The sequence below is a fragment of the Lepidochelys kempii genome, chromosome 2 (genome assembly GCF_965140285.1).
Source record: "Lepidochelys kempii isolate rLepKem1 chromosome 2, rLepKem1.hap1, whole genome shotgun sequence".
NCBI classification, from domain to species: domain Eukaryota; kingdom Metazoa; phylum Chordata; order Testudines; family Cheloniidae; genus Lepidochelys; species Lepidochelys kempii.
Window position 1 is genome coordinate 186953180 of NC_136381.1, and position 24704 is coordinate 186977883.

Consider the following 24704-nt stretch of genomic DNA (forward strand, 5'->3'; position numbering starts at 1 on the left):
TGTTTTATAATCCTTCAATCATTCTTCTGGCTCTTCTCTGAAACCTCTCCAATTTATCAATGTCCCTCTTGAACTGTGGGCACCAGAACTGTACACAGTATTTCAGCAGCGGTTTAACCAGTGCCAAATACAGAGGGGTAAAATAACCTACCTACTCCTACTCAAGATTCCCCTGTTTATGCATCCTGGGGTTGCATTAGCCCTTTTGGCCATAGCGTCACATGTTCAGCTGATTATCCATCATGACCCTCAAATCTTTTTCAGAGTCCAGCTTCCCAGGAGTCCCCTATCCTGTAGTATGACCTACATCCTTTGTTCCCAAATGTATACATTTACATTTAGTGACATCAAAACACCATTTGCTTCTGCCCAGCTTCTCAAGAGATCCATATCCCTTGAATCAGTGACCTGTCCTCTATGTTACTTACCACTCCCCCAGTTTTTTGTCACCTGACAAACTTTATCTGTGATTATTTTTATGTTTTCTTCTGGACATTGATAAAAATGTTAAATAGTGTAGGGCTGATCCATATTGGACCCCACTAGAAATGCACCTGTTTGATGACGATTTCCTGTTTATAATTACATTTTGAAAACTATCAACCATCTTTTAATCCATGTACTGTATGCCACGTTAATTTTATACTGTTCTAGGTTTTTTAATCAAAATATTGTGCGATACGAAGTCAAATGCCTTACCGAAGTCTAAGGACATTAAATCAACACTTGCCTTTATCAACCAAACTTGCAATCTCAGATTTCAAATTAGTTTGACAAGATGCATTTTCCATAAACCCATATTGATGGACATTAATTATATTACCCTTCTTTAATTCTTAATTAATCGATTCCCATAACAGCTGCTCCATTTTCCTGCCCAGGATCAATGTCAGACTGACACGCCCATAATTACCAGGGTCTACCCTTTTTAAAATACTGGCACAACATTAGCGTTTTTCGTCTTCTGGATCTTCCCCAATGTCCAAGACTTATTGAAAATCAACATTAATGATCCAGCGAGCTCCTCAGTCAGCTCTTTTAAAACTCTTGGATGCAAGTTATATGAACCTGCTGATTTTAAAATGTCTAAGTTTATTGGTTGCTGTTCAACATCTTTCTGAATGGAAAGAGTGTTACTATCATCAGTCATATAAACTGCATCATCTATTTTTTTCCCAAATAGAAAAATATTTATTGAACACTTCTGCCTTTTCTGCATTATTATTGATAATTCTACCATTTCCATCTAGCAATGGTCAATACTACTCTGCAGATTCTTTTTGTTCCTGATATACTTTAAAAACTTCTCCTTATTGTCTTTAACTCTGTTGGCCGTAGATTTCTCCTTGTGTCCTTTTGTATCCATTATCAATTTTCTAAAATTCCTAGCCTGATTTCTATTCGTTACTGTCAACTTCCCCTTTCTTCCATTTTTTTTTTTTTTTTAATAGCTGCCTTCACTTCTCCTCTAAACAAGGCTGGTTTTCTAATATGGCCTTCTTCCTTTATTGAAGCTTTTTGAGCATCTAGTAAAGTGCTCTTAATCAATTTCCAATTATCACTCACATTTTTCAGCTCATATTCTTCCTCCCAGCTGATTTACCTCACAATTGTTTATCCAGCTTTGTGAAATTGGCCCTTTTAAAGCATAAAGTTTTAGGGGAAAATTTAATGAATATATTACATTACTGAATGAATTCAAGGAACAACAGTCAACAACTATTCACTCCCATTTATTCTATGTACTGTGCCTAGGGTGATAGTTTGTCTCCATAATTTCTGCTCTAAAAACACACCTTGAAGACCATCATGGAGGAATGCTTCTCCACCTCCTTCATTACCCTTCCTTTCAGTTATAGTAGCAGATGCAAAGTGAGAGAGAAATTACAAAAGAAATTTATTTTTATGTCCAACATTAAACTTTATGGGCTAAGTACAGTATTTTACGAGTCAGCTGGGAAACATAAAAAGTGCCCAAATGTTTGCAATCTCTGAGAAAACCAAAAACACTCTACAGATACAGGAAAAATACCTTTTGAAATAATATATTAACCAAGCAAGATCTCTAAATCTTACCTAAACTTAACCCTATAGAGAGCCTTACCAAGAACACATCACAGAGATAGATCACAATAGAACAGTGGTTCTCAAACTTTTGTACTGGTGACCCCTTTCACATAGCAAGCCCCTAAGTGCTTATAAATTAAAAACACTTTTTTATATATTTAATACCATTATAAATGCTGGAGGAAAAGTGGGGTTTGGGGTAGAGACTGACAACTCACAACCCCACATGTAATAACCTCGCAATCACCTGAGGGGTCGTGACCCCCAGTTTGAGAACCCCTGCAATAGACATCTTCTGGGCAGTCTTTTCAAGCTTTCTACAGTCCAATCTTGGAATGGAGCTTTACTTCTAGTACAGGTTTTTAGGTCACTCATATAGGTGGCATTGCTTCTAAGATGTAAAATATTTATCCTTTCCTTTGTGTCACACACAGTCAAAATCACAAGGTAACAATTTCATTTTATAAAATGGTACACCTTCCCTCCATTTTCAGTTCTAATGAGGGCACACCCTAACAGTGGTCATTGCAAGGAATATTTATCCTAGTTATATGATAGGTTTCAACCTAGTCCTAGGCCAAATATTTTATACACTGCATTTATTTTGATGCCATCAGTGGGCCGTTCCCTAACTTTAACAGAAAATTAAAACAAACATATCCTTTCTGCCTGAAGGGTATCTTCTTTAAACACATGATTTATACTTTAATTCCAGCAGTGGGGAAGAAAAAATTGGTCTCTCAACAATTTAGCCATTTTTCCTGCACTGAAGAAAATACATAAATAATTTCATACCTCATAGTAGTCAATTATGTATCATTTGTTCATGAACTCTAAGCAATTAAGAAATAAGACTTGATGACCAAAATTTAATGGTGTAATAAGAATTAGCAAAGATAACAGGACTATCTGCTGAAGAAGAGTTAAATTTTAAAAAGTGGTTATTTCTAGACAAAAATTAGAATAATAATTTTTAAATCTAGTTTTAAGTAGATTAAAAAAGACTAAGAAAATGTCAAGTTTAGATATACAAGCACCAGCGGCGTATTAATGCCTAGGCCAACAAGGCCTTGGCCTAGGGTGGTAAATTTGTAAGAGCAGCCAGAGGCACCAACTTCCCCTGGCAGTGGTGGGTGCTCATGCCCCCCCGGCCCAGCCCCAACTCCACCCCTTCCCTGCCCCTATTGGTCCCCTTCCTCAAATCCCCGCTCCGGCCCCACCTCCTCCCCTGAGTATGCCACGTTCCCGCCTCTTCCCCCCTCCCTCCCAGCTATGCAAAGCTGTTTTGCGCACAAGTGCTGGTAGAGAGCATGGAGAAGCAGGACCCGGCGGCGTGCTCAGGAGAGAAGGCAGAGGCAAGCTGGGGTGGGGAACTGCCGGGAGGTGGGCGGCAATTATTTCAGGGCCTAGAGGCGGCAAAATCATTAATCTGCCGCTGACAAGCACCACTTTTGTGCCCCCTGGTGCTCCTGTTTTGAAGAGCAGAAAATCTTAAAGTCATTTTTGTCTGCTGAACATATATAACTTCTACATTTGTGTCAACAGTGTTACTTTCCCATATTATTTAAAAAGATACATATATACACTAGATTTTCTGGGTCTTTTTCTATTTTCACTTGTCAAAGAACACTATGATAATCTGGATAATTACTTTCTTTACAAAAGAGCATTTTGTCATATCCTATGCATGCCACAGAATTATATCTATGATACCTTATAAATATGTCACATATCACATTTATTTTAGTGTCACTAGTGGTATATATTACTATACCGTCAGTGCTCAAACACTCACCTCATCATCATCCATTATATGCCGCTTTGCAAATTCGTACATTTCTGTCTGAAGTGTGGTTATGTTATAATATCGAACTGCTTCCTATCAGAACAAAATGTCCAGATTATTTTTTAGGGCAATAAGACATTGTGAACTTATTTCTGAATTTCTCCCAAGGCATCAGACATCACCTGTGACTCTTCCAGCAAAGCCAGTTCCAAACTCAGCACTATTCTGGATTAATTTCAAGATTGCCCCATGTTTGTGAAAGAAAGATGGAAGTAATGAATGAACAAATATGCTAAGCAGAATATATAATATTTTCTGTGAATCCTTCAAATTGTGTCATCCTTTTGAATCTTCTTGCTGTCTTAAAAATTGGCCAGTTTGAAACTAAATGAATGAGATCTCAAAGTAAGCAGCTATAGGGTCAGAACATACCTGGCCTTAGTGTACGTGTTCATGAAGAGACACAAAGTGAGTGGTCAGTGCGCTTGACGAAGCCCAGGTCTCCTTCCACATCATTCTATATAAAAAAGAAAAGGAGTACTAGTGGCACCTTAGAGACTAACCAATTTATCTGAGCATAAGCTTTCGTGAGCTACAGCTCAGTTCATCGGATGCATTCAGTGGAAAATACAGTGAGGAGATTTATATACACACAGAACAAGAAAAAATGGGTGTTATCATACCCCGGGGAGGGGGGGAGAAGAAAACCTTTTGTAGTGATAATCAAGGTGGGCCATTTCCAGCAGTTAACAAGAATATCTGAGGAACAGTGTGGCCCACCTTGCTTATCACTACAAAAGGTTTTCTTCTCCCCCCTCCCCGCTCTCCTGCTGGTAATAGCTCATCTTAAGTGATCACTCTCCTTACAGTGTGTATGATAACACCCATTTTTTCTTGTTCTGTGTGTATATAAATCTCCTCACTGTATTTTCCACTGAATGCATCCGATGAAATGAGCTGTAGCTCACGAAAGCTTATGCTCAAATAAATGTGTTAGTCTCTAAGGTGCCACAAGTACTCCTTTTCTTTTTGTGAATACAGACTAACACGGCTGCTACTCTGAAACTTATCATTCTATGGAGTTGGCCAACCATGGAGAGAGATGCATGCTGACAGTGGCTCTGGAACACTTTTTATAGTTGGCGTACCGAAAGCCAGCTAATGAAGCTGCAAACCATGTGTGTTCAAAAGCAACTTGAAAAGCGCAATTCCTGCTCATACCACACGGGTGCAGCACAGCTCTGGGATTCTCAAGAATCACAAAATAATAGTAGCTTTGTTCTGACAGCACCAGCAAACTTTTCACAGTGAAACCTGGGGGTGCTGCAGCACCTGCCACACCCCTAGTTCTCACGCCTCTGCATGTTGAGGTATAGTGCACTGCCCTCTACTCAGAGTGGTGGCTGAACATCACAATCTATCTTATAGTAAACAGTTGCTATGTTTGGTGGTATTACCAGCATCTGCAATGTTTGGTCCATATAACTCTTTCAGGCAGGGTAACAGGAGAAAGGATTCCTCCTCCTTCACAAGGGTGTCCAAAGCATAGCGTAAGGTCAAAATGCAGCCCCAGGCCAACTTAACCCTGTGCAACTCCTAGGGGAATGCAAAGCAGGTCAACTGTGGGATTTTCTGCTGGGCAATTCAAACAAAAAGCAATTTCTAATAATTTTTGGAGGATCAAAGTACAAGCACAATGTAGTGGTATACATTTAAAATAGTACATAAACATAGAGGTGCTGCAGGATTTGAGCTCCTGGAAAGCAGTCAATGAATCCTACAGTCTCAAAGTATGGGTGTCTGTGCTTCTTTCTCTGCATTCCACATCCTAAATGCATTTGCAGGTGGCTAATTTCTTAGAAATTTTACTTTTATGGCCATTACATAAGTCACTCCCTATGGATCTCGCAGCCATGTTGAAGACCAATGCTGAAGTTCACGTCTACTTTGAAACGGGACTACATAAAAATGGCACCTTCTCACTCACCAGATCTGTTCCCTGTGTGAGCTGAGACTCATATTTGCTGACTGTAGAGACAATGAGATTTTACTGCATTTTGCTCCTGTTAGCCCTGCAAAGCCAGCACAGTTCAGGGCTTGTCTTAACTACAAAGTTAAGTCGAGGAATAACTCGCGTGTTGTTCCAACTCAAGTCTCATCCACACACAAAACCCTTAAACTCGAGTGGTCATGCTTTTAACTTGAGTTTGTTGACCTGAGAGGAGATATAAGCTCAAAGTTCAAGTGAACACAACTTGTCAGCTGCTAACATGATCACTCTACAGTGTGGATACAGGCTAGTGTCATTTGAATACCGCTTTTCCTCCAATGCCTTCCCACAATTCTCCCCTATGTGCCCAGAAAGGACAGACAAATTCTCCTACAATTCATGGAGCGGTTCAGGTTATTGCAGTACTAAGAATCATATGACATGCACCTAGATGTCTAAGTGACACACATGAATGAGAGCAGCACCAGTGTGGATGCAGCACCTTGATTGTTGTTTCAGTGTGGCTGCTCTCACTCCAACTAGACTAACCCAAAGTAACTGCAATGAAGACAGACCCTAAGTGAGTGTGAGCCAGATTCTATTCTGGATCATGCATCATCAACAGAAATGTTAACTGAATTCCAGTCAGTTATACATATGCAAACCCACTGAAACTGATGTGGTTGTGCACGTGTCACTAATGATGTATTTTGCATGCAGAACCATTGTACTGGCAAGAAGGCACAAGAAAGAACCAAGCTTCATTCTTGGTTCCCAGGCTGAGTTTGCAGAGCAAACAGTCTACAAGTAAAAAAAAAAACACAACAACAAAGTTTTTTACTTGTAAATTGGGAACATTGGATCTGGAAGTTAAGCTGAAGCTAACAACACAGAGCCCCATTATACCATTTTTACAGAGTCACTTTTCAAAGTATTGCTGCACTTTATCTTGGTTCCTTGCTAAACTGAATTATAACATGGCTTGGCTGCCCTGTTTGGAGGAAAGCCACGTTAAAAGGTTTTTCAGAAGGCATTCTAGGTTAGGTGGCTAGGTGTAATACACCATAGGTATATCCCAGCCACCCTGGCTATAAAACTGCTTTCTGAAAAACCTTTTTAATGTGGTTGTTCCTGTCCACAGCAACCAGACAAATGTGTTCTGAAATGGTTTGTGGAAAATGGTGTAAATATGGTTATTAAATATAGCTACATTCCAGTGCTTACAGAACTTAGAAGAAAAACAGGCAGCCTTCATGACCTGGGAGTGATCTGTTGACAAGCAGTAAGTGACCAACAAGAGTCCCAATGCTGTTGTGGTGCCACTTAGTTTGGAAGTCTCCAGATCTTCAGTGACTGGTTAGGTAGCCCTCGCAGGCAGATAAAATAAACAAGTGTAGATAAGGTGGTAAACATGCATGTTTGATATCTCAGTGAATTAATGTGTACCTCACTATACTCCAGCAGAGAGGGAAGAATTGTAAAATCCCTTCTCTACACAATATACAGATATTTTTACAACTCTCTGATTCTAGTAAGTGAATTGTGTTCGACACAAAAATCTCTAAACAATCCTTCTCTGCCATAACTTCCACTCTGTTGGATTCTGGGGTAACATTAGGAGACATCTTGCAAGCAATTTACCCACTCAACTTACTGGTCTGGGCTGGAAATCTTCCTCTGTGAGTCCCCATTTGTCTTTATGGTATTGATAATAGACCATGTTCTGTTTCATCACTTCATCTTTCTGGTCGAAGAGCATGTAGCTAGCAACACAAGGGGCTGCATTCTTCATGTCATTCACTGAATTAATAAAACAAACATAAGCCTGCAGAGAAGGTAAATGAGCAACAGCCCACATTTCCCTTTATTATCCAAACTCAGGAAATTCAGGTGACAACAGGTGCAGTATTTCTCCCAAATCTTCCTTCTCAACTGTATAAAATAAACAACCCCCCATAAAGGACTTAAAACACAAAAACAAAAAAATCCCCATCCTGGCTGACTCTGAAAAGCTTTCACAGAACATTACCTGGCTACAACTTTGCCCAGTAACAGGATGAATGATGTGTACCACTCAGAGGTTATTTCATGAGATGACAATATGCAAGGCATGCTCCAAAGAGCCCACTTCTTAACTCTGGAGATTGTTTGAAAGATTTACAATTCTCTCACCATAAAAATACAAGAGATAATCTTAAATCAAAAGTCTACGATCAACACAGAAAAAACTCTGCCATGATTTGATTTTTATTTTTTAATATTATATAACAACCAAAAACTCTTCCCTGCATTCCAACAACCAGGGCAGTATTGACCTGTATTGGTCATCTTCCCCATTTTGTGGCATTCTTTATGGTAAAACTGAGTTAAGAGGGTGAGGGAAGAGGAAACAGGAAGGTGGATAATCAAATGGCAAAAGACCTCAACTCAAGCTGAATTTTACCCTCTGACGGGAGTCAGCAGAAGCTAAGCATGCATCCAAAGGCAGAATTTGGCTCTTAAAATGCAGGTCTTTGCCTAAAAAGAGACTGTAAAATTCTCAGTGATCTTCTTACTAAATGTGTTCCTTCTAACTACCAGCCCTCAATGTGGTCTTGGAAAGTCAAGCCAGGCTCTTTCCTTTTGTCATGGGGTGCGTAGCCCATGCAGATAAGGAATAGATTAATGTGGGCCTGCAAAGCCAATTATACTACCTGTTTGCACCCAGAGGATGGGCCTGTCTTAATTAAAGCTGAAGCTCAGCTGGGGAAGGAGCTGGTCACGGTGATTATAAAGAGTGGAAGCATATCTTAAAAGGAGACTTTCTTGGTGTTAGAGAATGGAGAGACCAGCAAGGTCACAGGTGAAGGCCAAGGGAAGAGTTAGCCCAGGGGATCCTCTCCTGAGTAGTAAAGTCTAGCAAGAGGCCAGGAAACATACAGAGCAGCCATCAGGCTGGCACAAGCTCTGGTGAAGAGGTCTGATAATAAGGCAGGATCTGGACTTCCACACAGAGAGCCCTACAAGGTATCCCACTGAGGAACAAAGAGGGATGGAAAGTCACACCTGAAGAGGGCAGAAGGCGATTTAAGTTGGTACTTTTAGCTTGGGGATTTTGTTGTGGGATTCTGGGGTGGGAGAAAGAGTCCTGCAAGTCCTGGTCCTGAGAGAAGGGTAAACCTGGAGAAGCCTGCTGACAGGCTATGGTAAGAAGAAGTCTAATGAGGCAGCATGAAAGGAATTGGATAGAGCAGACCTTGGCTGCTGGTTACAGGGTCCCTGGAATGAAACTCACAGTAGTGGGAAGGCCTGGGTTCCTCTACCAGGTCCTGGGGAGGATAGTGACAGGCACCTGACAACCCCAAGAGAAGGGTGGTGAGGACTACCAGGGCCCACTGGGGCCAAAGCCCTTTTGTAAGGATGCTGAACTTTTTCCATTGGACTTTGTTACTCTGGAAATGGTGAAACTAAAGCATGACCTGGCTGGAGGGCTGAGTCACAAGAAGAGGCAGACTACTACAAGGCCAGAGTGGCTGTCAGCAATGAGCACAAGAGGAGGAGTCTGCTGTGCCATATCCAGCCATGACTGGGTGCACAGTATGTCAACCCTTCTACACCTTTTCACATATCCACAGCAATAAAAGTTCAGCTGGTCAAATTAGGATTTTGTTACACCTGCCTTCAGAGGGCTGCAAAGGTGTAATTGACTGGAAATTAGTAAACAATAATTTTCTGAACAAAGAACAGAACCTAGCTCAGTCTCTCAGCTGCATTGTCTCTGCAGAGTTGGCAGAAATTTAAAAAAAAAAAAAGGCAAGGAAAATTCTTCTAGTCACTGAGTCAGCAGATGTGATTCTGAATACATGCAAGGAGAACATCTGCTGAGAAAGCAGGGGCAATGTTTACAAAATCACTTTTCAGAATACAACTGCACTTTAATAATTGAGGAGTATTCACAGAGTCCTCCAAAGACAAATGAAAAAATATCCATCATAGAAAGTGTGCAGGGAAGCTTCCATACACAATTGCGGCCATATCAGCAGTTCCCATACCAAGTACACCATATGAATACCTCATTTACCCAAATGCCTTTATAAGAACTATCATTTCTGATACACAGTTTTCAATAATAGGTTTCCTCTTTATGCATGTCCCCAGTTCTAGTCAGATGAATGAGGTCCTACTATGAAAAGAAAAATGTATGGAACAGTTTACAGTCCCTTGTGATGGAAAAAATACTACTTGTATAATTAATTTTCAATGGTTTGCATTATATTTGATGCACTGCCTCTAGGTCATAATTTCTCTTCTTCCTAGCTGTAATAGTTGGAAGTCCCTATATAACAAAAAAAGCTCTCTTGTCTTGGTAAAACAGCACATCTCTCTATTTAAAAAGGCTTTGCGAGCCACAGTGTGGGACTGAAGGCGTGTCTGTACTGTATAACTATAATAATCTAGCTGTACCAAGGCAAATGCCTACTGTACATGCGCTGCACCTGTGTAAATAATAGACTGCACTGAGGCAGTTTAACCCAGAATGCACCAATGCCAGCCACTGTACATTAGAGAAGCTTGTCTACAATAGGGGGAGAGGAAAGAAAGGATAGTGAAGTGGTCGGGACAGTGGCTTGACTACTCAGAAGACCTGAGCTCAACTCCCGCTTCCCCATACACTGCCCATACTACCTTGGGAAAGTCGCTTGGTGTCTCTGTGACTCAGTTCCCTATCTGTAAAATAAGGATAACACTATTTCCCCACCTCACAGGGGTACTGAGAATAAATACATTAATGATTGTGAGCTGTTTACGCACATCAGTAATGAGGGCCATATAAGTACCTAAGATAGATTGGTACAGAAGTCCGCAGTGTAGATAAGTGCTGAGAAGGACCAGTAGATTGTACCAACAGGAGTCAAAGGGCTTGTCTACACTGGCACTTTACAGCACTGCAACGTTCTTGCTCAGGGGGGTGAACCCCCTACCCAAGCGCAGCGAGTTTCAGCATTATAAAGCACCCGTGTAGACTGTGCTGGGAGCCGCTGGGAGCTCGTCAAGGTGGATTTTTTACTTTCTCCCAGCGCTCTGCTGCAGCCACACAAGTCACATTACAGCGCTGTCACAGCAGTACTTTAGTGTTGCCAGTGCAGACTAGCCCAAAGGACTGCAGCAGAATGTGACAAATCAAGTCATGCTTATTCTGTAATTGTCTAAGATGCAAGTCTTCATTTCTCTAATAGAAACCTGATTAGAGACCATTAACAGCCAAGCACCTCCTACAATTTCTGTCACTTCAGTGGGAGTGGAGCGGGCTCCGCACTTGACAGGATCAGGCCATAAAATGCTTTTCTCCCAAATCAATTTCATATGGGGGCTATTCACCTCTCCTCACATAGGTTTGTCTCGCATAGATATCAATGGCACTTACACATGCCCGGGGAGAAAGAGGAGACTAGAGGTCTCTGACTTTTAGGTTCAAAATAGATTAATTGCAATTTCAAGATGCTATAAATAAAATATTCTAAACCATTGTCACTGGAGGAGGCTTGCCAGTACCATCCTAAGCTTATTTTTTAAAAAGACCCAAAACACTACTTACATTTATAATAGGCAAACTGTAAGTAATGGTACATGGTTGCCACAAACTTCTCTACAACAAAGCCTCCTATGACCGGAGTCAGGCTACTTTCACACTGCAGTTTGCACTCAAGGACTTCAGTGTAGTGATCTAAAGGAAAACAGAGATAGAACACAGTTAGCTGTTTCAGAAGCACTCCTGCAGCCAGCTCCCCTATACATCATGGCTCCATATCACTCCCCTGGGTCCTGGACACCAAGATCCTGATGTTCAGAGATCCTGAGCCCTCACAATTCCAGCTGAAGTCAATGAGAAGTGTTTGTGCTCAGCACTTCTGGAATGCAGGCCCCAATGACTTCAGACCAAAAGCTTCAGTCAAAGTAAACAGCTATGTTATGTTTTACAGACACATACAGGCAGCCTGTGTTGACACATTTTATATACAATGATATTTATATCTATTAAATTATTGAAATGGAGTACTGCTGTATTTCTACCTGTGACCTTAATAGTGATTTTTTAAAGTAGTTGATACCTTTGCAGTCTTATTTAATTGTTTTGTCACAAAATAAAAGCTGATACTACTGGATATTGTCATGCCAAGGAGAAAGGTAAAAGGTATTCCAAAACAACCTTACAGTTTGTAGCTTTTTGCCTTTCTCCGGTATTTGGTCTCAAGAAAATAGATGCAAATATGCTAACTTATTCACAGAACATCTTTCATCCTATAAGATCCTAAATTCAAGTTCACAAACTCAATTACAAACCACTCAACAGCTCAAAACAGGTTAGAACCAGAAGTAATAAATCATGTTGAGATATACTTCTTACAGAGCCTTTTAAAGGATCTCAAAGTCCCAAACATTAATAACTCTTTAAAACTCAACACCTAGGTAAAGTAGATATTAGCACTTCAGTTCCTTTGTCAGCAAAATGGAAGTGACAGGTAATACAGTGAGTCAATGACAGACGGTAAAAGATCAAGAACTTGGCCCCTCAGTTCCTTTTCTCTATCCGCTAAGCCCCCTTTCCTCCCAGAAGTGAAGACTACTGTATCCATTGAAAATACAGGATGAACATGGGAAGGCAGAATGTAATTACCCACATCAGAAATTGATTAGGACATCAGGGCTTATCACTCCTACTTTCACAAGAGATATGGTATCTCTGAACGCAGTGGTTAGCAATTTGGTGTTATGTCTTATCTAAACGACTTGAGGCAATCAGCAAATTGATTTCTGGGGCGCATATCTGTATACAACATATCTGTATGCACATTCATGCATCCGATGAAATGAGCTGTAGCTCACTAAAGCTTATGCTCAAATAAATTTGTTAGTCTCTAAGGTGTCACTAGTACTCCTTTTCTTTTTGTATACAACTATTATCCATAATTCAGGACCCCCCAATATAAAAGTGTTACTAATAAAATTAGGAACCCACTTTCCCATACTTGTTGTCAATTATAATTCAATTAAAAACGTTATCTTCACTGGTGGTGCTGAGACATTTCAGGATACAAGGTCAAGCTAGCAATCCTTTTGGCAATTTAGAAATTCTGCTGCATTTCTAGTGCTGTTATCAGACACCCACCTTTAAAAAGAAGCATGTCTGCAACCACTTTACTGAGGTTCACATAGTTCTGGGGATGGTATTTATTGCCATTGTTACTGAGAAGCAAGGGAAACTTACATATGCCATTTTGATAACACAAAAACTGTGGCTTTTCTAATTATATCCTGTGAGATGCAGCATTTTAATTTTTTTTCAAAATTATATGAGGAAAAATATTCCTCCTCAATGAACAGTCCATATCTCTACTGCAGAGCATGCAACAGAGATTCACAATACAAACTCGAGAGGAGAAATTTTCCAGGTCAAATGTTGAGGCTGTGATGTTGTCTAGCAGGTTTCCAGCTCAAATCAGAGCTAAAGGTCAATTCACTTGTGTTAGCTGAGTTGAAAGGGAATGTTAATGGCATTGTCTTCACTCATCTATAAGTGGTTGATTGCAATCGCATTACATTATGTATGTCCCTGTAATTAAATAACCCCAGATTAAAGTGTATGTATATTCAAGTGTCAGAACTTCCTGAATGCTAATAAACACTTGTATTGTTTCATTTATCTATCCCTATTATAATGTAATGGCAGGCAACTGCATTATGTATATCACTGTATGGCTTTGTCTATCCTTAAAACTTTTGTCAATCAGGGGTGGGAAAAATACACACCCCGACCAACATAAATTCCACTTACAAAAGTGCTGCTGTGGACAGCGCTATCCTGCCAACATAGCGAATGCCACTTGTTGGGGTGGTTTAATTAAAGAGCGGCTACATGGGAGACCTTACAGTGGCATAGCTGTAGCGGTACAGCTGTGCTGCTGAAAGGTCCGTAGTACAGACACAACCTGACTAAATTACTTGTGAATGTCAGGAAACAGAATGTTGACTTGAACACAATGACCCTTGCTTTGAATAATGGAAATTCAATCTGCAATTGCTACTCATCAAAACCCACTTGGGTGAGGACACTGTTCAGGTGGTCTTCTGTGAGCAGAATCTATAAATACTGGTTAAAGGGAATGATACTGCATCTCTGGATTGATGGATTCTGACAGGGTGGAATACTGAGTGACTGGACAGAGATCCCCAAAGTTATTTTGGGTAACCCTGAGAAACTTATAGAAAATTAGCAGATTACTACTTCTCTGCTATCACCTTGAACTTACAAACTTGGACTCACCTATAATGTATTTTATCTGCTTTAACCTCTCAATAATTCTAATTTCTTTTCCTTAGCTAATACATCTTTAGCTGGTTTACTAGAGAAATTAGCTGTCGGTGTTGTCTTTGGTGTGAGATCCAGAGTATCCACTGACCTGGGGTAAGTGACCAACCCCTTGGAGTTAGAAGTAACCAAAATTGAGGTGACTTTTTTTCATTTCAACACAAAGTCTAGTTTGCCTGGGTGGTAAGGGGACTGTCTGTGGTTCCATGGTAAAACTAATATAGTGATCCAGGAGTGCACATTTGTTACCGGCTTGGTGAAATCTAATGATAGAATATACTACCAGTTTGAGGTGTCTGCCCTGTTTCTTGACAGTCTGACCTGAGACTGGCACTCTGAGTTGTAAGCCATACCAGGCAGGGTGACAGAGGCTCAACAGCAAACAAAGTTACTGGTGAGAAATGGGTCTGGATTAATACTGCTAATTAAACAGAGAAATTCCTACCATTTCCTAGAAGGCTACTCAGATATTTAGAAACATCAACACATTTCACTTTAATATTTTTCTCTATATTAACGCCGTCCATTATGGATTTCCTATAGTACCTATGTTTTCCAAGGACAAGATAGCCTATTGATGAGGCCAACTATAACTCTTCTTTAACATAGGCCACAATCTAGCATTGATGAGGCATCATGTTGTGTATGTCACCATGCAGAACAAGGAGCATGAAAAGCAACACCAACGACACTCATTTAGAAACTAAAATACGTATTCAAGACTCCTTGTCTGAGAGCAGGGGTGAACAAACTATGGCCCGTGGGCCAGATCCGGTCCGCAAGCTCCTGCTCCAGTGCTCCAACCGGGGAGCAGGGTTGGGGCTGCTCCACGTGGCTCCTGGAAGCAGCGGCATGGCCCCCCTCTGGCTCCTATGCCTAGGAGCAGCCAGGGGGCTCCGCTCTGCATGCTGCCCCTCCCCCAAGTGCTGCCCCTGCAGCTCCCACTGGCTGGGAACCATGGCCAATGGGAGCTGCAAGGGCAGTGTTTGTGGACGGAGCAGTGTGCAGAGCTGCCTGGCCATACCTCCGCGTAGGAGCCGGAGAAGGGACATGCCGCTGCTTCCGGGAGCCGCTTGAGGTAAATGCCACCTGGAGCCTGCACCTCTGAGCCTCCCCCCTGCCCCAGCCCTGATCCCCTCCTGCCCTCCAAACCCCTCGATCCAAGGCCAGAGCACCCTCCTGCACCCGAAACCCCTCATCCCCAGCCTCACCCCAGAGCCCGCACCCCCAGCCAGAGCCTGCACCCCTTCCTGCACTCCACCCACCCCTGCCCTGTCCCTGCACCCTGAACTCCTCATTTCTGGCCCCACCACGGAGCCCGCACCCCCAGCCACAGCCCTCACCCCCTCCTGCACCCGAACCCCAATTTTGTGAGTATTCATGGCCTGCCATACAATTTCTATTCCCAGATGTGGCCCTTGGGCCAAAAAGTTTGCCCACCCCTGTCCTAGAACTAAGGTGCTGCCGAACACGAACCTGCTATTGAAAGATAAAAGTCTTTAAAATCTTTGATCTCCCGGGAGCCTTCACAGGCTGCAAGGCAGTCTTCATAGGCTTTGAAGAAATCAGGAAGTGCCAGCTCCATATCGGAGATGGAGGTCCTCCAGTTATCCCCATTGTATGCCCTCACAGCCCTGACAAAGAGAGTCTGAAAAACAAGCAGGAGTGAGAAGTAGCAGTTTTTAACCTGTGGAAAAAGTAGTTGCACTATGGGCTCCAGTGAATAAAAAGAAAATGTTGAATTATGGGGATTCAAATACAATGAATGCCACTTATTTCTCAATCTTAATACAATCTCATTTATCCAAGTAACACGTGGGAATAAGTAAGTAAATGTAGATAATCAAGAGAGATTTCAAGGTATTTACTAGAGTGAGGGACATGATCCTATTTCAGATAGCTGATAGATAAGTTTGTGGAAGAGAGATTTCAGTGTGACCCTGATGTTAGAATACAGATCTTTAAGCCTGTTTGTAAAGGCCTATACTTTAAGAATTTAGGTATATGTTTATTATTTAGCTAGTTATAGAGGTATAAAATAGAGAATTTGTGTAAGGGCCTTTTTTTACTGTGACAGTTTGAGGCCCCGTTTTTAGACCCTGTTAGGCTAATGCCTTTGGCCAAGCAGCAGAGGCAGCCATAAGCTGGGAAGTGTATAGTTACATTTTTACATTTTAAACTAGTTATATTGAAATAAGGCAATCTGGGGTTGTTAGGAAGGTGATTTGATTTATTACCTTTAGAGAAAGGGAAGAGCCTAGAAGATGTAAAAGGAAATTTAGTTTGATAGTTTTTTTATTTGGTAAGAACTTACTTATTAATAGACACAGCTGGGAAACCCTATGTCTTTATAGATGTAGTTGTGAAATTTTTACTTTTGTATTGTTTTGTTATTATAGTTTTTACTTTTCTATGTTTATAGTTTTTCTCTGGTTTTGTGATTGTTTTTGTTTGCTGTATAATTAATTTTGCTGGGTGTAAACTAATTAAGGTGGTGGGATATAATTGGTTAGCTAATTATGTTATAATATGTTAGGATTGGTTAGGTAAATTCAGTAGAATGATTGGTTAAGGTATAGCTAAGAATATTACTATATAAATTAGGGGCAAACAGGAAGTAAATTGGGATTTGAAAATAAAGAAAAAGGAACTTGGATTTAAGCTTGCTGGAAGTTTACCCCAATAAACATTGAATTGTTTGCACCTTTGGACTTCAGGTATTGTTGCTTTTTGTTTAAGTGAGAAGGACCAGGGAAGTGGGAGAATGAAAGTATAAGTTCTCTAACACCTGAGCCACAATCAAATTTTAAAAATATATTTTTTCAGCAGGGTCCAAATGACCTAACGAGAGTTCTAGGATATGTCTACAGTGCAAAGAAAAACCTGTGTCATTGTGTCTCAGAGCCCAGGTCAACTGACTCCTACTTGCAGGGCTCAGACGGCAGGGGTAAAAACACCAATATGGAGTTCCTACTTGGGCTGGAACTTGGACTCTGAAACCTGGCAAGGGGGGGAGGGTCTTGGAGCCCCAGGTTCAGCCCAAGCGAGACCATCTACACCGCTGTTTTTAGCCCCACAACCCATGCCCAAATCAATTGACCTGCGCTTTGAGACTCGGTGCTGCAGGTTTTCTTTGCAGCATAGATATATTTCCTAATTGTTTTAGGCCCTGATCCTGCACTTACACACCTGAATAACTTTGCATACTTGCCTAGTCCTGTTGAGTTCACTACTCACATGCACAAAATTAAATGGTGGTTAAATCTTAGCAGGATCTGGCCCTCAGCTTGCACACTATTATATAAAGGCTGCTTTGACTTCATGGTTTACTATAAGAGAGTTGGATGACACTCCTACGGGCATAAAGTTCCAGGTCAAAAGGAGCAAGCTTTCAAATCAATGTACTAGTGTTGTAGCTACATTAACTGTAATGAGGTGAGGGTACGAGACAGCATGCTTGAGATAAGTTATAAAAAGGGATTTGACAGAGGAGAAAGGAGATTTTTGGCAGATGAAAAAAAGGAGACTGCCCCAGACACAAAGGATAATATAACAGGATGTGAGGAACAGAAAGTAGCAAACGGGTGACTGGGAAGATGAGAGGGAATGGGATGGAAAATAGAGATAGAGTTCAGAGCAAGATTATATAGAAGAACGAGAACCTTGAATCTAATGCAATGAGAGAGAAAGTCAGTGGAGGTATTCAAGGAGAGCGGACTGCAGGTAGAGAACTTACTTCATATGGCTTTGTCTCCAAGTCTTTAATATGCTCCTCGGCATCAGGCATGCTCTTGTAATAAGCCATATTCCTCTGCATCATCTCGTCATTTGGGTGCTTCAGCAGAAATGTATGAGCTGCTGCAATGGCTTTTGGAAAGTTATTAGCCTAAACAGGAAGAACAACACACAACAAGCTGCTTTTTTAAGTTATTTGATTTTTGCCAGCAAACTTTCCTTCCATCTCATTGTACATATATTTATTTCCACTTTGCAGAATCGATGAATGACCCCTGGAGACTTTTCACTCTGCATGCAAAGCAATACAACTCCAGAATCAGCAAGTTCATATAACTGACTGGCTACGAGAACCAGAAGGTAGATTTAGTGGTAAATACCGAACAAAAAGATGTATTTATTTAAATAAAGAGAACCAACTTCAACTCTGAAGGAGAATAACACACACATTAAACATTTTCTTTGCAGGTCTGAAGAGGAATTGTACCCAATGTTCTTTTTCAACAAAACTGTGTGGTGTGGAGTTACACTATTTAAAAAAAAAAAAAAAAGTGACTGATTCCTGGCATAAACTGGAGGAAAAAAAATGTGCATTTACCATGTGTATTTACCATGAATTCACACCCTAAGTGTTGCAAGGCACTAGAACATGCCATATTGCTCAATTACAATAAATCACTCCACTGTTTGACTGCTTAAAAGCCACATACTCCAGATCATTAGATTTCTGGATGCTATTTTGTAATTCAAGTTTTACATTTGCTCTGGTGTCTTACTTTTTATTTCTTAAACACCGATAATCTGCTCTACAATCTACTGTACAAAACCCAGAAAAAAAAAAACCACTGTCTATGAGCTAAGGAGCTCACAATCTAAATAAACTGCAGTAAGGTGTTACATTGTAGAACATGAAGAATTTAATCAGACACCCACTATGCAGAGAACAAAAGATAATGGTGGGAAAGGAGGGCAATTAGTGAGGCCACAGCTCCAGTGGGTCTGCTCTGCTACTCGAAAGCATTGCCAAGCATCAGCAGAGTAAAGGTGACATGATTCTGGTGAGTTTTACTGCTACCAACACAGTTCTGAACTGTTCATTCTGTCTTAATGGTTACTACCTATTGTTACAAGTAGCAGCTATGATTATTATAAATCAAAGAGACCGGCAATTTAAAAAAAAAATGTTTTCTCCCAATTCATATAACGGTCAATGCATAACATTAACAGTTTCCTTTGCATAGGGCTTAATCCTGCACCACATTTGTGCATAAATGGATGCTGAATTGGGCTCAGTCTGCCAGCTTCCTTGGCTGTTTGTGTAATCATTCACACAGCAACAGGGGACAGAAAAATATTAAAAAACAAACAAAAAAAAGCACCTAGGAAAATCCTGTTATAAACCCACAACAATTGGGTAGTGGACTGATAGGCCAATACACTACCTGGTCATTTCTTTAATTGACCAGATTTCAAACTGACATTGTCCCTTTGAGCCACATCAGAGATATTTAGCTGGAAATGGCCCACCTTGATTATCACTACAAAAGGTCCCCCCCCCACCCACCGCCCGCCCAGCTGGTAATAGCTCACCTTACCTGATCACTCTCATTACAGTCCGATGAAGTGAGCTGTAGCTCACGAAAGCTTATGCTCAAATAAATTTGTTAGTCTCTCAGGTACTGCAAGTACTCTTTTTCTTTTTGTGGATACAGACTAACATGGCTGCTACTCTGAAAACTCTCGTTACAGTGTGTATGGTAACACCCATTGGTTCATGTTCTCTGTGTATATAAAATCTCCCCACTGTATTTTCTACTGCATGCATCCGATGAAGTGAGCTGTAGCTCATGAAAGCTTATGCTCAAATAAATGTGTTAGTCTCTAAGGTGCCACAAGTACTCCTTTTCTTTTAGCAAAATATGCATTTGGTACCTAGAACAATTTATATGCCAAGTTAGCTGGAGGCGGGGTGCGGGGGAGGGAATCATCTCACATTTCTGGAAGTGCTAAACCATTTTCTCCCCATCCCATGCTATGATAAGCTAAGATCCTGGCCAGCACAATCCAGTGGGCTCTTCACAATGTCTGAAGTAGCTTATGCAAATATACTTATGAAAAAAAAACCCAAAACAAACATGCACAAAACCCCAACATTTTTGCTTATAGGAAGAAAAATTTCATTCCTACTGACTAAAACAAGAGGAGAAAGGGCACAAAATTGCCAGTCCCACCGTTAAGTATATCCTGGCTGCTGTGAAGCTATAACTGTCAAGGAGCTGGAATGTTGCCAGTAGCATTTATTAGCCTTCTCCACATATTATATGTGTAATCAGGCCAGACATAGCAAAGGCCAAGAATAAACTCAGCTGCACTTTCGTCAAATGTCCAGTTCTGCTTTGTTTCTTGTGCTTTACTCTTCAAACCTGTTTGGTGGTTAGGCTGATCTTTATTTCTCTTTTGCTTAGTCCATGATTTATTTGTAATCTCAGTGTGCTTCATTTAAAAATAAAGTTATATACATATTGAAGAAAGTAAACTCAGCAGAAATGAGAAAGACAAACCTGACCCTTCAAAGGAGCAAATGCGGGAATAAGAATATCTGCTCCCAGGAGCTGAGACGTGGCAAAGTTTCTTTTCTACACTCACATGAATAAATACTAAGTCACCTGAAAAATTTCATCCAAAGTTTCCCGTCAGTGGTGTTATGGAGAAAATAAATGACAAACATTCCTTCCTTAACAATCAGTCAAGAAATGGCTTGTGGGGCCTTCAGTGATCTTTAGCTGCAAGATGCCTAGAATGTAGAAGCCACGTAAAGCTCTTAAAGCTGATGACTGAATCAAATTGCAAATTATAATATATTCTGCAAATGATCTCTCATATACTTTTGTTGTTGTTTGAGTTAAGGCACTGACGTTCTCTAGGAATTTACTGAATACTTTATGCATAAACATTTTATGAATCAGGCATGCTTGCTATCGTGATCAAAAGCACTTTGTAAAGACTGCATGCTCTGTAAAGGGAATGGGTGGTGAAGACAGGTTGGGGGGACAGGTGGATAAATTAGGCCTGGTATGGTCAGGTATATATTGGTTTGGGAATTAGGAGTGTGAATATGAGTTGAGGGAAGAAGAAAAGGAGTACTTGTGGCACCTTAGAGACTAACAAATTTATCTGAGCATAAGCTTTCGTGAGCTACAGCTCAGTTCACTCCCCATTCATTTTTAAAGAAATGTATTCGGTACCTCATGTCCTGCAACTTGTATCTAATAAGGAGTTACTACGTTACTTCTCTACACTTGAATTTCTGTTTGTTTGTATTAGGTATGAATTTAAATCAACCTAGTTATGTCGAAATAGCTCCCCACCCCTGCATGAACACTCTTATTCTGACATAAGCGTTTTGTTTTTTGCCAGTTTATTTCATGACAATTCGGAAGATTTCTGGTTTAGGTTGTTACTTCACAAGGGGTTTAGCTTATACTAGAAGAAGCCATTCTTATAATGGAATAAGAGTGTGCACACAGGGTGTTATGCTGGTGTAAATGGTAGAAATTTCCCATGCAGACGAATCCTAAAAAGCACTTTATCAGATAAAGAATATGCTTTCAAGCAGCAACCACCAAAAAAAAAAAAAAAATCATATCATGTACTACAAGTGATCCTCCTGAATAAAACATTATAGGGCAGGGGTTCTCAAACTGGGGGTCGGGACCCCTCAGGGGGTTGCAAGCTGTCAATCTCCATCCCAAACCCCGCTTTGCCTCCAGCATTTATAATGGTGTTAAATATATAAAAAAGTGTTTTTAATTCATAAGGGGGGTCGCACTCAGAGACTTGCTATGTGAAAGGGGTCACCACTAAAAAAGTTTGAGAGCCACTGTTATAGGGTGATGTCTCTGAAAAATAAGCTCCTCTTTTTGATATTGTTGTCCTATTTCCTTGAAATAGGAAACGTGAAATAGCCGCATCTTGCCCAGCACAGGACAGAATGTGAGCATCCTGGCTCTCGCTGTATTTGGCCAAGGGAATGAGAACTTGGAAATCCACTCCCCTGCCCCCACCCCCTCCTCCCTTGGGCCCTGCAGCCAGGCCTGGGTCTGCTGTGCTGCCTAGCTTGGGGTGAAGAGTGGCGGGGACAGGGATGCCCAAGGGGGTGGGAAATCAAAAATTCTTCAAGAAAAAATAAAATTCTGCGAGGAACATGAATTTTGCACAAAGTCTGCATTGCGCAGTGGTGCAGAATTCCAGCAGGAGTAAGGCAGTTGGTGAGAGAAGACCTGAGTGGTGTAATGCAGGTGGGGTGATTTGGGGGAAGACTGAGAAAATATGGGGTTGTGATGAGAGCTGCATTATATTATAGGGGCATGAGATGGGAGCATATGGGAGTAGTGGGCTACAGGATTTGAGGGTGAGATGGCACAGGGAAGTCAGAGAGTGGGGACAAGGGATAGGATGGCCTGGGGAGCCAGTAGGGAGATAACATGTAGGTAAGGCAGTGAGAAATGGAGCAGGATAACCTGTGGGAGAAGAGAATTGTGGGGACTGGGGTGGGATAATCTGAAATGGTGGGGGGGAGGGGGGAAATGTATGAGAGAGTAGACTAGGTTATTTGAAGTTCAGCTGGCCTGGGGGAGGCAGTGCAAATTGGAATGGGATGGCCTGGGTGAAGGCAGCGAAGAATGAGATGATGCAATAGACGGTAGGATGGGATGGCCTGGCAAAGGCAGTTGGCTGAGATTGAGGTGTAACTGGTAGGATATTGGGTACACATACTTGGCATTGGGGTGTACAAGAAGCCAGTAGTAGGATATATATGGGGAGATAATGGGCAGGGGTGCAGTATTACCTTCAAGAAGGTGATTGGGTGAGGGGGACAGGCAATAGGTAGGAAGCAACCCAAGTACAGGGAGGGGTGTGTGGGGGTGTGCATCCAGGGGCACATTGAGGTGTGCAATGAGGCGGTTGGACATCCTGGGAGAGGGAATGTACAGAGGGCGGGTGCAGCATTACACTGAAATACAGAGTGGAGTACATGAGATAGGAAATGGGAAGGGAGGAATGTGAGTTCAGGCAGAGTGTGCGTGTTTGGAGGAGGGTGTAGAAGACATTACACTGCAAAATGAGACTGTGGTATAGGGCTGGGGGAGGTAGTGGGGTGCAGGGCCAGGGAGCACTGGGGTGTATGACAGGGTGGGGAGGCAATGGGCACAAAGTGGGGTGAGGGCAGTGGGGACACTAGCTGGATGGTAGGGCAGTAAGTGCATGACACAGCAGCGACCATGGTGTGTGTATTGTGGCAGTATAAGGTGGTAAGCAGCACTGAAAATATGATGGGGCAGTGGTCATGGGCGGTAGTGAGTCTGTGACGGGTGGGAGGCAGTGCAGGCACTGTGGGTGAGATGGGCACTCAGGTGGGGGCACAGTATCTGTGATGGGGCAGAGGGGGCAGTAAGTGTGTTGGGACACTGGGTGTGTAATGGGGCAGTGAGGGACAGAGGGAACACTGGAGTGTCATGGGGCAGCAGGTGTGGGGGCAAAGGAGGGGCCATGGAGGTGCAACAGGGATGGTGGGTGTATGATAGGGCAGTGGGCACTCCAGGTGCACAGGGTTGTAAAGGGGGCAGAAAGTGTGTGGGGCACTGGGTTTATTCTAGGGCAATGGGGCATGGGTGGGCAGTGGGGCACTGGGTGTATGACAGGGCAGTGGGGCACTGGGTGGCAGTGAGGCAATGGGTGTATGATGGGGCAATGGGACACTGGGTGGCAGTAGGGCACTGGGGTATGACGGGGCACAGAGCACTATGGGGTAGGGTAAGGCAGTGAGGCACTGGGTGTATGACAGGGCAGTGGGTCACTGGGGCACTATAGGGTAGGGTAAGGCAGTGAGGCACTGGGGGTATGACAGGGCAGTGGGTCACTGGGGCACTATAGGGTAGGGTAAGACAGTGAGGCACTGGGGGTATGACAGGGCAGTGATGCATTGGGGAGCAGGGGGCAGTGAGGGTACGAGAGGGCAGTGGGGCACTGGGGGGCAGTGAGGGTATGACAGGGCAGTGGGGCACTGGGGGAGCCCCGGGGCGGCCTCACCTTGTAGTAGGCGTACTGCAGGAACTTGTAGGGCTCTCGCCTCTGGAACTCGTCGAGCACCTCGCGGCTGGGCTGGGACTGGCGGAAGGCGGGCAGCCCCTGCTTGCAGCGCTTGAGGCACTGCGCCCGATGCAGCACGTCTGCGAAGAGGCGCAGCTCCGGGAAGCCGTCGAAGCGGGCCGGGGAGCCGCGTGGCGGCAGGCGGGCGGCGCTGCAGTTGAGGTGGCAGAAGGCCTCGCTGTCCCGCAGCAGGCGGTGCAGCCGCATGCTCACCTCCAGGTAGCTGACGCTCTCGGGCCAGTTCTCGCTGCTGTACTGGTCCAGGCCGTAGCGGTACGCGGACTCCAGCGGCATCAGCTCGTCCCGGGGAAAGCTCTTGAAGCTGTAGCGCTCGTACTGCGCCCGCGCCCCGGCCAGCAGCAGCCCCAGCAGCAGCCCCAACCCCATTGCTCCCGGCCGCTCGCAGCCCATCCTGCCCGCCGCCAGCACTGCACCCCGACCCGGCACCACAGGACAGCGACCAGCCCGGGCGACGCTCGGAGAGCGGGCGAGGCGGAGCCTAGGAAAAATGGACAATAGGCCGTCCGCCCGCTTTGCACGGGGGGAGGAGACGGGCCGGTAGGCAGCAGGGGAGGGGAAAGAAGCACTGCGCCTGCCCGTCCAGCAGATGAGGTGTCAGAGCCAAATAT

At 42.8% G+C, this 24704-nt stretch overlaps 1 protein-coding gene across 4 annotated transcripts in view; it reads right to left on the reverse strand.

Annotated features, from left to right (window-relative positions):
- CRTAP (cartilage associated protein) overlaps positions 1–24567 on the reverse strand; it is a 105568-nt gene extending 81001 nt beyond the window's left edge. For all 4 annotated transcript variants that reach the window (XR_012157463.2, XR_012157461.1, XM_078851726.1 and 1 more), the window contains exons 1-6: positions 24016–24567; positions 17927–18076; positions 15667–15838; positions 11419–11547; positions 7498–7643; positions 3863–3946 (exon numbers count right to left, since the gene is read on the reverse strand). Coding sequence is in view for 2 of the 4 variants with exons in the window: in XM_078851726.1 (XP_078707852.1) it covers positions 3863–3946; positions 7498–7643; positions 11419–11547; positions 15667–15838; positions 17927–18076; positions 24016–24486 (1152 nt within the window). In the remaining 2 variants the exon portion in view is untranslated. The remainder of the gene's footprint in view (positions 1–3862; positions 3947–7497; positions 7644–11418; positions 11548–15666; positions 15839–17926; positions 18077–24015) is intronic.
- Positions 24568–24704: the final 137 nt, after the last annotated feature.